The 13,771-nt window shown below is 41.6% G+C and overlaps 1 protein-coding gene across 1 annotated transcript in view; it reads left to right on the forward strand.

The window, feature by feature from the left end:
- Window positions 1-13,771, forward strand: part of CLASP1 (cytoplasmic linker associated protein 1) — a 272,968-nt gene that overhangs the window by 179,163 nt on the left and 80,034 nt on the right. The window contains exons 22-23 of the mRNA XM_027082432.1: window positions 1,701-1,808; window positions 6,069-6,236. Coding sequence (XP_026938233.1) covers window positions 1,701-1,808; window positions 6,069-6,236 — 276 coding nt within the window. The remainder of the gene's footprint in view (window positions 1-1,700; window positions 1,809-6,068; window positions 6,237-13,771) is intronic.

Consider the following 13,771-nt stretch of genomic DNA (forward strand, 5'->3'; position numbering starts at 1 on the left):
ATGATCACTTAAAAAATCCTAAGAAATTAGACTCAGTTGTTTTTTTCACGTTCAGTTTTCTTGGTGACTTCCTTAGCAGAGTAAAATGCCCTAGCCAGGCACAGGCATCTGAACCTGTGGTGGGACCTTGGACAAATTAAGTAACCCCCTTGCTTCTCTGTTTCCTCATGTGTAAAGTGGGAATAATTACTTATACGTTGGTGTGAGGATTTTTGTTTTTTAATTTTATTTATTTATTTATTTTATTTTTGGCTGCGTTGGGTCTTTGTTGCTGCACGCGGGCTTTTTCTAGTTGTGGTGAGCGGGGGCTACTCTTCGTTGCAGTGCACAGGCTTCTCATTGCAGTGGCTGCTCTTGTTGCGGAGCACGGGCTCTAGGCGCACAGGCTTCGGTAGTTGTAGCACGCAGGCTCAGTAGTTGTGGCGCACGGGCTTAGTTACTCCGCAACATGTGGGATCTTCCCGGACCAGGGCTCGAACCCGTGTCCTCTGCATTGGCAGGCGGTTTCTTAACCACTGTGCCACCAGGGAAGCCCGGTGTGAGGATTTTGAGTGCACACATATATAGCTCATAGTATCCTATATGATATAGCTCCTAATTTTAGTCTGGATTCTAGAACTTGTAGGTCTTTCATTCAACTGCTAATAAAAGTCATTGATCCTTTCTAGTTTTCTTTCTTCCTTTTTTTTTTAATTTTAATTAAGTGCAGTGCTTTCTTTTATTGCTCTTTACCTTCCTTTCTTGAACCTTTTCAAGCCTTAGGATTTGTTTTTCCGTATTGCCTTTCTGCAAACTTTCTCAGTTGATGAGGTAGATGTGCTTTTGAACAGTGTAAGAAGCCGGTGGGAGTTCAAATTGCTTTGTGTTTTCCCTATCAGATTGCTCTTCCGATTGAATTATGGAAATGGGGGCATTTGTGCCCCTTTGTAAACAAAGAAGCCCTGTATTTTAAAAAGTTTAATTCCTTATCATTCTAGTCTTACCATCAGTGATTTTGTATTTATGAATCCATTTTTATTTTTATGGTTTCATGCTTTAATAATTGGAGTTAACACATTGCTTTACTTAATAATGGCAAATATTCTTCATAAATGCCTATGACATTGCATTATTTTTAGGTCACTTCTCTAGGTATTCCTAATATTGATTCTTTCTATAAACTTCATCTTTTTGCAGCCTAGAAACTTGCTGGCATACATGCTTTAAAATAGAAGTTTAATGCTACACAGCAAGACACATTTATTTTCCAGGGTGATCTAGCTTTTGCTGAGTTAAGAAGGTCTCTTTGTTTTATTTTGCATTTACTCTTTTTTTTTTTTTTCCTGTAGTAGTTTTCTGAAGATGACAGCTAATATTCTTTCCTGCTTTTGGAAATTCGACAGACATGTCGGCAATGAACAGGAGAGAGAATTTAATCTGGAAAAAAAATTGTGGAAAAAAAACCCTCAAGTGACTATCACCCCATCTGAAAATAGAATATGCTAAAACAATTGAAAGCAAAGCACCTGATGGGTTCCTGAGTCCCTCTGAGGAGTTTCTGACGTGTCTGTAGAATTTGTGTGTGCACACAGGGACGCGTGTCAGGACCACACGTGGGAGACCAGCTCCCCTGGCGGTGGCTCAGCCCGTGCCCCTTGCCCGAGGAGTGGTCGCGCGTATTGGAAACATTACGGAAGCACTGTTTTTGCCGTGTCCTCCAGGTCGGATCCGCACGCGACGGCAGAGCTCTGGGAGCGCCACCAACGTCACCTCCACGCCTTCCGACAGTCGGGGCCGCAGCCGCGCCAAAGTGGTCTCACAGTCCCAGCGTAAGAAGTATATTTTATGCTCTCTGCTCTCTTAGTTTTATCCAACAGCCATTCTGCAGCTGAAAATTTATAGTATTTTCATCGACTTAATGGAAAAACACATTTCTGTGGCTCTAAGACACTGTGAATAATCTTGATGTTTGTTGGATGCTTACAAGACGGGGTATTCCAGTGTACCTGTGTCCCCTTTCCAGGTGATTTACACTTTGTATCCTTAGGCAGGAAACATTGAAATGCAGTTTCCCTCCCCTCAAGCCTCCCAAAGTGAATCGTACTTGGGCTGGGACCCATTTTGCTGTTGATGAGGGATCCTGATGTCATTCAAGAGCAGCTCCGGGGGGAGATGACTTCATGCTGAGGTCTCTTCCCAGCGGCAATAAGTAAATCCATTCGAAGCTGCCCCCCCACATCACCCGCTGCGCTAACATGCCACTCTGCTCCTTTCCTCCTGCCAGTGTGGGCTCTCACTTCGCTCGGCTGCCCTCGCTCGCTTCCATTGCTGCTTCTCTGTATGTGTTGAGTCACCTGATTTGTTAACATCAGCCATGAAAGCAGCCGTGGGCGGGATGAGTGTGTTCTGATCTCTCTTAGGATTCAGGCCTGGTGTCTCACTTCCCGGCTTCCCGGTCTGTGCACTAGGAGTGGGGCGGGGCGTCAGGGCCCTCCTGGGCAGGCGACCATGGTGGAGGTGCTTGTCAGCTGATGGAGTCAGCCTCCTTCGTGGCCCCAGGAGCTGTCTGGCTTGTGTAGAGAGCGGCTAGTCTGAGGCCAAACCTTAGTTAGCTTCTCTCGTAGGTGTTTAGAATGCCTTCCTCAGCTCCTCCTGAATTTAGATGCTTTCCCTATGTCCCTTTGATAACTAGAGTCCTCATGTTAAAAGAAGCTTATGTCCTTTCTGAAAAGAAAGTGCAAGGTCAGACATACTGCTGTGAGACGACAGCACCCAGGCTTGTTTGTCTGACGCAGAAGCCCATGCTTTTAGTGTATTACACCATACCACACAGCATAGGTTGTGCAGGTGTAGTCCAGAAGCTTCTGCCTGGGGAGTAGTGTCCAGGCCCTGGTTATTCTGGTGAACCCTGATGATACCTGGAGTCACAGATAGATATAATACTCTGGTCATGACCTCATAAATATGAGTCGGGTCTTATCGCAAAAAAAATTTTTCTTGGCCAGAAATGTTCGAGACTCAGAATATAAGTCAATACGTTGAAATTGAGTTGAATAAAAAAATTGTATAGGGTTGTATAGGCTGTATAGGGTTGTTTCCTTTCTTGGAGAGTGAGGGCTGAACAGTATTTTCCATTTCTTTATGTCTGCTATTTATTGGCATTGGTCTCTGCAAGGGTCCCTGCCCCTAGCTGGGTCCTCTGCTTAAGAGGTGGTGGAAATAAAGTTCTTCTGTAGCGGGGGATGATAGAGCTTTAATTTTTCAGTCATAAAAATACTGCACTTTGCCTTGGTGATCCACTTGAAAAGCTCATCAGTTTTATTTTACTCACCAAATTCCACTCAAGGGAAAGAGACAACACCAGCAAACGACCAAGCCTGGACCTTAAACTTATATATATAAATCAAATATTCTTTTTTTTTTTTTACATCTTTATTGGAGTATAATTGCTTTACAATGGTGTGTTAGTTTCTGCTTTATAACAAGGTGAATCAGTTATACATATGTTCCCATATCTCTTCCCTCTTGCATCTCCCTCCCTCCCACGCTCCAAATATTCTTTTAAAAATTATTTTAATAGGTAGATAGGAGCACATCTAGATATTTTACGAATGTAGCTATACTAGCATTCATAGTTCTGGTTTAAGAGTAAGTAGATTTCGTTAATATTAAATTTAGGACAGTTAACGGTTGGCATCTTTTGAATAGTTGAGGACTTAAATATGTGAGGATTAATGTTTAAATATTGGAGAATTTGGCATAAGACATTCAGATGAAACTACCTAGTAGTGGTTTCTTCCACTTGGTTGATGTCTCTGGAGCACCTCCTGTGTGGTGAGCACCGTGTGCAGGGGTAGAGATACACAGATGGTAAGATGCAGTCACTTCTGCCAGGCTGCTCAGAGCCAGAGGGCAGGTGCCCCCAAAGGGCCCGGCATCTTCTCTGCATCTCGTCCGCCTGGCACTGTGCCTGGCGCATGGTAGGTTCATAAGTGTTTCATGAGCAGATCTGAAATAAATGCTAATACAGTATGATGTGTATAAAGTAAAAATAAGTACGAAAATAGGCTAGGAGGAACAAGACCTAGAAAAACAGCCCTTTTGCTAATGTGTTTGTGAACAAAGACATTTGTGCTGTGTTGCATGCTGACCTTCTGTATTGTGTTATTGTCTTTTAATCCACTTTTTGCCTGTCCTTTGGTCTGCTCTCATAATCAAGGATCCAGATCTGCTAATCCTGCTGGTGGTAAGCCATTTCTCTTCTTGCTTTTTTTTTGTGTTTGGCATTCTCCCGCACCCCATGTTCCTTGCACAATATTAATTTCTCTCTTTATTATGAGCTTAGTTAATCTTGCTGCGTTTTTTCTGTATGTTCAAATTCTAGAGTTTGAAATGGATTTCTTTTCTCCTTTTATACAGCTTAATCGTTTATTTGTGTGCTCAGATTTTATGGGCAAAATTAATAGATCCTGAGACATGTTCTTCATGGGAACGTGTACTGATAATTTTATAATGAATTTCACTTAAACTGTAGTTAAATCATTATAAAGTACGAATTTTCGTAAGTAGCCACCTGAGTGATTTATTTGAATGATGGAAGGGGGTTTGTGTGTGTGTGTGTGTGTGTGTGTGTGTGTGTGTGTGTGTGTGTGTGTTTAATTTCCAGGTAAGTGTTATTTTGAAGGTTTTTCCCTCTGGATCATTCTATTCTGCTACATGATAACGAATACTTGATATTTGCGAATTTTATTGCCTCCTCTGCTTAAGGAGATGATCTAAGTTAATGACTGCCATTTGAGTGTATTGGTACGATCCTTAAAATTTTGCTGCCTTCTTTAAGAAAGAATTTTGTTTTACAAGAAATGGTTATATAGGTATGTAGTCACTTAGCCATTTATAAAAATAACCATAATAATAATATAATTATTATTATTATTATATAATAATAACCATATTATGATTTTAATTTCTAATTTTATTGCATTCACATCAGGGAATGTTTTCTATATAATTTCTACCTTTGTAAAAGGTTGTTGAGATTTCCTTTGAGGCTTAGTACAGAGTCAGTGTTTGTACTATTCCTGTGTGGAAATGTGAAAGGAATGTGTATTCTGTTCGTTGGACTATGCACTGTGTGTATATGCGGGAGGTGTGTTTATACATATCTGTATAGTTTTGACTGCATGCTCTGCCAGTTTCTGAGTAGTGTATTAATCTTTCATTAGTATTAGTCTTTCTGAGAGATATATTAATAATTACGGCCTTTTCAATCTCTCTCTGTATTTTTATCGTTTTTGTGTTTTCTATCTCAAAGCTATGTTACGTGGAGCATAAAGTTTCATGATTATTATATCTTTAAGGATAATTATTCTTTAATCAATATGAAACATCCTTTTTTCTCTTTTAATGCTGTTTTTTATTCTGTTTTGTTGTTTTGTTATATGTATGTTGTTTGTCTCTTATAAACAACATACAGTTGAGTTTCATTTCAGTTTTTTTAAACCAATCCAGGAATCTGTCTTTTAATAGTTGAATTTAATCCAGCCACATTTATTATGATTACCGATATGTTTGAGCTTATTCTTATCATTTTATCTTGTGATTTCTGTTTACCATATTTCTGCCTCCTTTTCCATTTGTTAGATTAATGGAGTCTTCCTTTAGCGTTTAAGAAATTTCTGTTATATTTCTACTCTTTCAGCCATTTTTTAACATACCAACTCCTACAGAAACCAAACCAGTTAATAAATAAAACGGCTTTGTGATTATTTGTAGAAATTTGCTGTGCAACTGAGAGGCTTTTTGTACTCAACCTGAGCCTGCTCTTTTGAATCAGAAATTTTGCAGTCATTTCTGTAGAACTCCATCTCTAATTCTCCTGGGTATAAATACTCTTTTATGAAAATTTGATGTTCCTTTATGCTCCTTAGTTTTTGAAAAATTAGTGATGTTACCAGCTAGAAAGCTATTTTTATATAAAATTCTCTTGATATTTGATCCAAACTCATGTGTAAACTGACTTCTGAAATTACTGTAATTTATTTCTCGATTTACATCCATTATTCAATTTTGTTTCGCTTCATTTTCAGCTGGCAGCCGATCAAGTTCCCCAGGGAAATTGTTGGGAAGTGGTTATAGTGGCCTTGCTGGGGGTTCCTCGAGAGGCCCACCTGCGACACCCTCTTCAGAAAAACGAAGCAAGATTCCCAGGAGTCAGGGATGTAGCCGAGAAACAAGTCCAAACCGCATAGGATTAGGTGAGAATTCTCAAAGATCTTGAAACACCATTCCCAACCTGGTCATAATTTTGATTATAATCTAATGACTTTGTCTCCTGTGGGAAATAGCTGTTTTTGAACCGAGGATGTCACTTTGCCTGTGTTAAAAAGACATTTCAGTTTGTGCTTTTTACAGATGATAGCAGGTTCAGTTTTCAGTTAGGACTAACAAATATGTGGGGTTTACCTTCACACTGATGTGGGAAAGAACTACACCATTGTGGGCTTCTGTGGGTTAGAGTCATTTTGCAAAACATTAACCTGGGGGAATGGGCAGGCTTCTTTGCTGCAAAATTTCCTGCACAGGAGCACTGTTGCTTTTTCCATTTGTCTTTCACTGATTAGCAATAAATAGCCATTAACCTATATAAATATTCAGAAGCAATTTGTAGGGTCCACATTTATTTTGATTTTGCTCTTCTCTAACCCAATTGGTGAAAATTATCATCACAGAATATGTGTAGCTGTTACTTTTGACATAATGTTGTTCAAACATAAAAACCAAGAAGAGGAAAACTAGGTATATATAGTGTCTATTTTTGTGTTGTAGTGTTTAGCTTCTTTGTAGTAGGATTTTATATGAATGACTCTCAGCAGCTTAACAGTCTTTCACTCTATTAAAATCTAATTTGTATGCTCCCTTTTTAGTAAAACGGTTAGAAGTCTTGTGATCTACTGTGAAAAATCTGTGTTCATACTCTTATAGTCTCACCTGCTTTCTAAGGGTAAAAACCTACTAATGTGAAATCAGAATACTGTATGCTTTTGTCCTGTTGGCTTACCTTTGTCATTTATTCGTTTATCTCCTCAATAACTTTTACTGAATACTGGAACGTTTACTGTGATGTGCTAGGCACATGTTGTTAGATCTTATGATTAGAAGATAAATGCAGTAGATTTAGCTTCTGACTCCAAAGAGCTTGTGGTCTTAGAGGTGAAAATGTAAGACAGTATGACAGATACCCTGGCAGCTGCTCTGGGACCGTAGAACAGGAATGTCTGCCCCAGTCCTCCTAGGTTTCCTGCCAGGGGAGCCTTCCCAGAATCGGCCCTGTTTCGATGAGGTGTATAAGGTGGCACCAGGCGGGGTGGGGAGATGAGGCAGAGAGGAGCCTCTGCAGAAGCGGTCAGACGAGAGGGAGCGTTGTGCGCCCTGGGACCACTAGTGGTTTATCTGACGATAGCCGAGGATGTTTGTCAGAGTGGGTGGGAGATGGGGGCAGAGGGACTGGTAGGGTCCAGCTCACGAATGTCCTTGAAGACTCCCTGAACTTCGAGAAGGCGGTGGGGAGCAGGTATTTAAGAAGTAGAATCGAAAGGATTTGGTTTGACCAGCATTTCCGAAGCAAGTGAGAAATGTAATCAAGCCGTGGTTTTGTTAAAATGCTGCGTGATGCTGACCTTCTGTGGGCTTTATGGAACATGGTCCCTGAGCTGACCAGTTATTTGCATCCAGTAATAGCAAGTAATGTGGATACAACCAGAGAAAATATCATGACTGCAATATCTACTGATAAATTTCAGATTTGTTGTTGTCACATACGTGTATTTGGATCTGGTTTTGTTTGGAAAATACATTTGATTTCAAACCTAGGCTTGAGGTTTCAGCTGTCCTTTTCCCACAATTAGTTAAGTTTATAGGATGTTTCTTGGTGATCCTGACTTGTTTCATACTGCTAAAAATTCTTTTCTTTTGTTTTTGTTTCTGTTTTTGTTTTGCGGTACGCGGGCCTCTCACCACTGTGGCCTCTCCCGCTGTGGAGCACAGGCTCCAGACGCGCAGCCTCAGCGGCCATGGCTCACGGGCCCAGCCGCTCTGCGGCATGTGGGATCCTCCCGGACCAGGGCACAAACCCGCATCCCCTGCATCGGCAGGTGGACTCTCAACCACTGCGCCACCAGGGAAGCCCCAAAAATTCTTCCCTTTTTTGGGATTTTACTTTTTAAATTTATTAAAGATGCCATTTTTACCTTCTTGAAATTGGGAAATAATCCAACCTCGATTATCTAACATGACTCTAGGACCTGGCAGTCTATGCTCTTAAGTATGAAGTTTGCACTGTGGGTAGCTGGAAAGACAGCGTTTAATAAGCCTTTGAAAGAAGTCCTATGGAACATCATCCATCAGTAAGAACTAAATAGGAGCCTGTCAACCTTCCCAAGCGTTCTTATTTGAAACATCATCTTGAAGAAAGTTGTTTCCTTGATGCTCGTTAAGGGGATTAGTTGTGGATGGAGCTTTGAGGTCATGCATACAATTCTGATTAAAGAAGATACTTTATAGACATTTTTGCACATTGTGAGAATATACATACACAGTTATAAAATATATATGAGTAAAATACATCTTTCCACTTTTTTCCTCTAGTACTGCTTAGAGATTCCATTTTATGGGGTGTCAGATATGTTAGCATTTTTCTGTAATAGAGTGTATATTTCTTTGATCATTTAGTATATACTGGGTATATGTCTATGTGTCTAAACATTTGGTTCATTGTATAGCAACTTTAAATATAAATATTCAAAAAAAAGTAGGAGTATCTTTTAAGAATATTTTCTATAATCCCCAAACCGGTTAATAGTTTTCCTCATAGCTTGGAATTTGCCCTGAGAAATAATTCTAGTTATCTGCAAATTGTATTTGGTTCAACTACGCCTTTTTTTGTTTGAAATAATATTTCTTAACTAAATTTTCCGGTTTCACCTGTGATAAAGATGATGTCAGAGCTCTTTTTCTTTAGCATTTAAGGTTTCTTAAGCAAAACGGGATGTAATTCCTGTTGGATAACTAAGAAACAAAACCCTCCCACGCCCTTCTTTCTGAAATGTATTCCTTCATAAACTGAGCAGATGGAGGAGTGTATGTGTAAATTGTTTCCTTCTACGTGTGACTTAGGGTAAAGTCACACGAATTGCTGACCTCTACAGCAGTCACGTTTTGGAAGTTGGCCTTTGGTTCCCTTGTTCTCCCAACTGTCTACTGAAAAGGCTATGAACACATTGGACTTTCTGCCCCTAACAGTCTGTGGATATGCATTTAAAGTGTTCTCAGATGCTTTTCTGGTTAAATGTGTTTTGAAAAAAATAGAAATTAATAATTCCTTTTAGCTCTTTGTTAGATTAGACTACTGTGTGCAAGACCAAGACATGAGAATGTCTAGGCTAGAGAGACGTTTCATGTCTTTAACTTCCGGGAGTTTTCATTGTTCTTCTTGTACTTCTGCTTTTGATAGGAATTCTGGTAGGCTCCTTCCTTGAAAGACAAAAGTCAGGAGTTCCCTTAAAACGCTATAAAGGTAGAGTGTCACTCAAGGAATGAAAACCAGTCAGAGGGTTTTCCAGGCTTCCCAGCGTTCCGTGCAGGCCTCCAGAACTCCCTGAGAAGCCTGCCTGCTTTTAGGAAGCTCACGCAGCAGATGTGTTTTATCATCTCTCCCTCCTCTGCCACCCCTCCTCCAAAACCTGTTCCCACACAGAACGCTCACTCTCGGTGCTCAGTACACAGGGTGATTCGGTATGTTGTGGTGTAGCTTTGACGCCTAATCAATTAGTCTTTGTAAAAATCGTTTATGTGTATACTTACTTTAAATCCTCCCTGTAGGTTAGTCTTTGGAAATGGTGTTGCAAGTAAGGGGGAACTTCTTCCTCTTGTGTTTTAAATTATCCAACATTTGAACTGTTGATTTCACTGCTAAGTGTACTTGAATGAAGTTTGGGGCCAAACCATGCACAGAATTGTAAACAGAATTCTTTTTCTCCATGTTCTTACCGGCCATATGGTAAAGAAGGCGGTCAGGACAGATGGGTGAATGGACGTTCTCTGGGCCAAATACGAGGACGGTAGACCTCGTTAAGAATTATGATTGTTGTTATTTCACATGGCATCTACCTGTTTCTTCTCACGTTCTTCATTGCCCTCACAAAGCAAGCTCAGCCTGGGGAGAGAGCAGAGCTTCCCCATTCTTGTAATATATCTGCTCACTTAAAGCAGGGAGTGAGAACTATGTGAAAATTCAGACGTAATCGGGCAAGAGCTATAAGAAAATGGTCAGCTAAGCATGCCCACGTGTGAAGACCTATCAGGACTGGCCTTACTGCTTTTTGATGATTGTTTTGGAGTGGCCAGTGGAATAAGACAAGGTTTTCACGTATGCCTTTCAGCAGGGACCGCAGACATACCTACGTACGTACACTATCTCACAGTACCCTTTTCATTTAAATAGTGGGGACTCTCTCCCTCTCTCACCTTCCTAACTGGAGGCTGAGATCTAGAGCGGCTGAGTGGCTGGACCAGTGAGCTAGCATGGAGCTGGAGAGGGCACTTCTACATTAGATGTGGTAGTGGCCCCCCTAAGGACTCTTTTGTAGGTTTTATGCAACTTTTCCTTTACTGACGGGATCAGTAGATACTCCCTAGTTTTTTAAGTTTAATTTAGCACCTGTTGCTTTGGCCTTCATGGTAGGAGCAGGAGGTGTTTAGAATGTTATCGAGAATTGCTGATTAAATTGTCACTACTACTCTGAGTGAAAACTCAGTGCTTCCACGTCACTATAGCAAAATGAAGGAGAGTTTAGGAATTCCTAGAGAATTCCAGATGAAGCCCCATTTTGACTGATGGCTGAGATTGCGTTCCTGGGCTTGACCTTGCCTTGCTCGCCAGCACAGACCTGATAAACCTTTGCACATCACTTAGGTACCTTTAGGGTCTCATTCACCTCTGGCACTGAGCAGAGACCACAATAGGAAGTTGGTTTGGTTTTTCACTTCCATGTTCTTCTAACTCAGGGAGTTTTATGATTCTGGTTTGTAAGACATTCTTGTTACGGTTTGGCCATATAATAAATCTACCTTTGCTCTGAAATTACAGGCTTTGCTCATTGCAATGTAGTAAGCATGGAGGTTTTTACATCAGTGAATCAAGTTTATATTTTCCGAACCTTCTGAGAAAGGCATTTCTGTCTAATCCAGAATTAGTAGATCCTCTCAAGATGGAAATATTTGTTGTTCCCATCAGCTGTCATGTAGGTGGCTACGTGCTTTCAGTTTGCAAAGTTGTTTTTGAGTATTTTGCCAGTACTGCATTTCTGTTTTCTCAAAGCAAGCTGAAAAATAAGAAAATCATGGTCTTTCATGAGGTTTATGGCCAAGTTATATTGGCCGTTAGGCTGCTCGTGGGGTTCTGTCGTCTCAGTCTCCTGTGACTTGAGAAAGTAATTGGCTGTTCTCAGGCCAGTGCATGATCTTTAACCATGAGTGTTGGGACTATCAGGCCACCTGGGATGGACTCAGGTGTGAGGCTGGTGAGTGGAGGTGCTTGGGTAGGGGTGACAGACGGATCTTTTTGGATTCCATAGAAAACACCGGAATGAATGTCGAGACCAGTGAATGAGGGGTTAGCAGTCCCGATTCTTTATATCCCCACACTGATTTGCAGCACGCAGGCTCTCTAGCAGGGTCAGTCCTCATGACTTCTCTTTGTAAAGGCCAGGCTGGGGGAAGTGAACAGTCTTCCTTTTAATTAGGTAAGTTCATAGAGTTCAGTGACCAGAGCCTTTATTCTGTTTTTAATCCAAATTAAAGTATCTTTCTAAGGACCCAGTGCATATGAAAATGACTATGGCCTTTTATTATCCTCTCGGGGAGGAGTGTGCTGAAGCCATAGCAACTGATCATTTCCAGAAGACTTTGGATCTTGTATATTCTGATCCAGTTTGCTCTTTGGAGAGCTTTCTTTTCCATTTCTTACCTTTAGGTGTTATTTCACCTTCCTACTGAAATGCCCAGCTTTGCGAGGCCGTGGGCAAGTCCAGCTTTGCCCACCCCCTCCTGTTGTTGGCCCGTCAGTCAGTGAGGCCCGAGCAGGGGCAGGCGCGGGCCGTGTCGCGATTACGTGAACGGAATGTGACTGACCATATGTGAGTTTCTCTGTCTTCATTAAACTTGTTCCCCTTCTCTGAAACCCCTCATGCTGCACGCTAGCACGGAGCAGCCGTATCCCTCGACCCAGCATGAGTCAGGGGTGCAGCCGCGATGCCAGCCGTGAGAGCAGCCGCGATACGAGCCCCGCTCGGGGCTTCCCTCCGCTCGGTGAGTACCCGCCGGCCTGGCTCCTGGGGCTCCTCCCGCCCCGCCGGGCCCAGCCACCTGCCTCTGTCCCCCGCCGCTGTTCCGTGCGCCTCTCCGCTCCCGTCCTCCTCCCGAGCCTCCCTTCCTGTCCCCTCTGCATGCTCGGATTCTGGCAGTTCCCAGTTTTCACATATCAGGGGAAGAAAGCACCCATGCGCCCTGTACTGTTGTCGTTTAGGACCACTTGCTCCGGGCAAGCCCGTCTGCGAGGTCGTTGCCAGCGTGTGGCGCAGCTCAGCCAGAGACCGTTGCTGCTTAAAAGCTGAGCGCGTCCAAAGTGTCTCCGTACTCGCTGAATCTCTGCAACCTGTTTTGAATTTTACCAGGGATCAGCCCATGCGTGATTCACTTCAGAGAAGGAAAAAAAAAAAAAAAGTATCATCATGATAACATTTAGGAAACTAAGCATGTGCTCGGTTTGGGGGTGAGCACATTAATCGAAAAAGCAGCATGAATATTAGCTCTCCTTCTGTGAAACGAGTCACTTCAAAGCTTTCTTTAAAGCAGTCTGCAAATTGCTTTTGGATAAACGGCCTCAGTGTACAGCACAATGCAAAACCTTTATGTTCACTGTTAATTATTAAGATACTTTTCATTCTTCCTGGGCTCAACAGGCTGTTTAATGTTTGTGATCCGGTGCCACCCCAGGACAAAAACTTTACAACATTTGGTGGCCGTGGTACATGGTAATATTGTACCTCTGATCACCAGTTCGGTGTCCGTTGGGGCTGCTTGTCTGACAGACGCCCCCCGTTTCAGTTTTCCTTACAGCTGGAATTTGTACTTTAACAATTTCTAGTATTCAAGAAAAACAAGACCAAAAGAGAAACATTTATGCTTTATAGAATATTGAATTTACATTTTCTATTTCGTTTTAATAGTCTTGCCTTTCTCTAAAATGGACATATACCTTTTTACCTAGTGCAAATTATTAATCCTGTAAGATGTCTATCAACACATACTTTCACACACACACAAAAAAAAGAAAAGAAAAATGTTTTGTATTCTTCAGTAATTGTGTTTCAGTTCTTGGGCGTATTAAGTACTGTACAGCTGTGTATTTTTTCCTCATGATAAGCATGACAGGTAGAAATCACTTTATACCGGTAGGGCCTAGGCCTGAAGTTATTCTCTGGAACTGTGGACTGTAGCAGTCTGTTACTTTGACTCTAATTATGAAACGGGTCTTTCAAATATAAAAATGTCACTTTGGAAGATGGATGTTACAGCAAAAGCATAAGGTTTTAATATTTGCCACTATCTCCTTCTAAGTCATACACTCCTTCCCAGTATCTTTTTTCCCCCAATTAGTATCAGTACTCAGAATCTAGACCTATTTCTTCATGACCACTGTCCCTCGTGGAGTTCTCAGAAAGAGCAGATGGAT

Source organism: Aethalodelphis obliquidens, unplaced genomic scaffold (assembly GCF_003676395.1).
Source record: "Aethalodelphis obliquidens isolate GAN/ISIS:26980383/991018 unplaced genomic scaffold, ASM367639v1 scaffold47, whole genome shotgun sequence".
NCBI classification, from domain to species: Eukaryota; Metazoa; Chordata; class Mammalia; order Artiodactyla; family Delphinidae; genus Aethalodelphis; species Aethalodelphis obliquidens.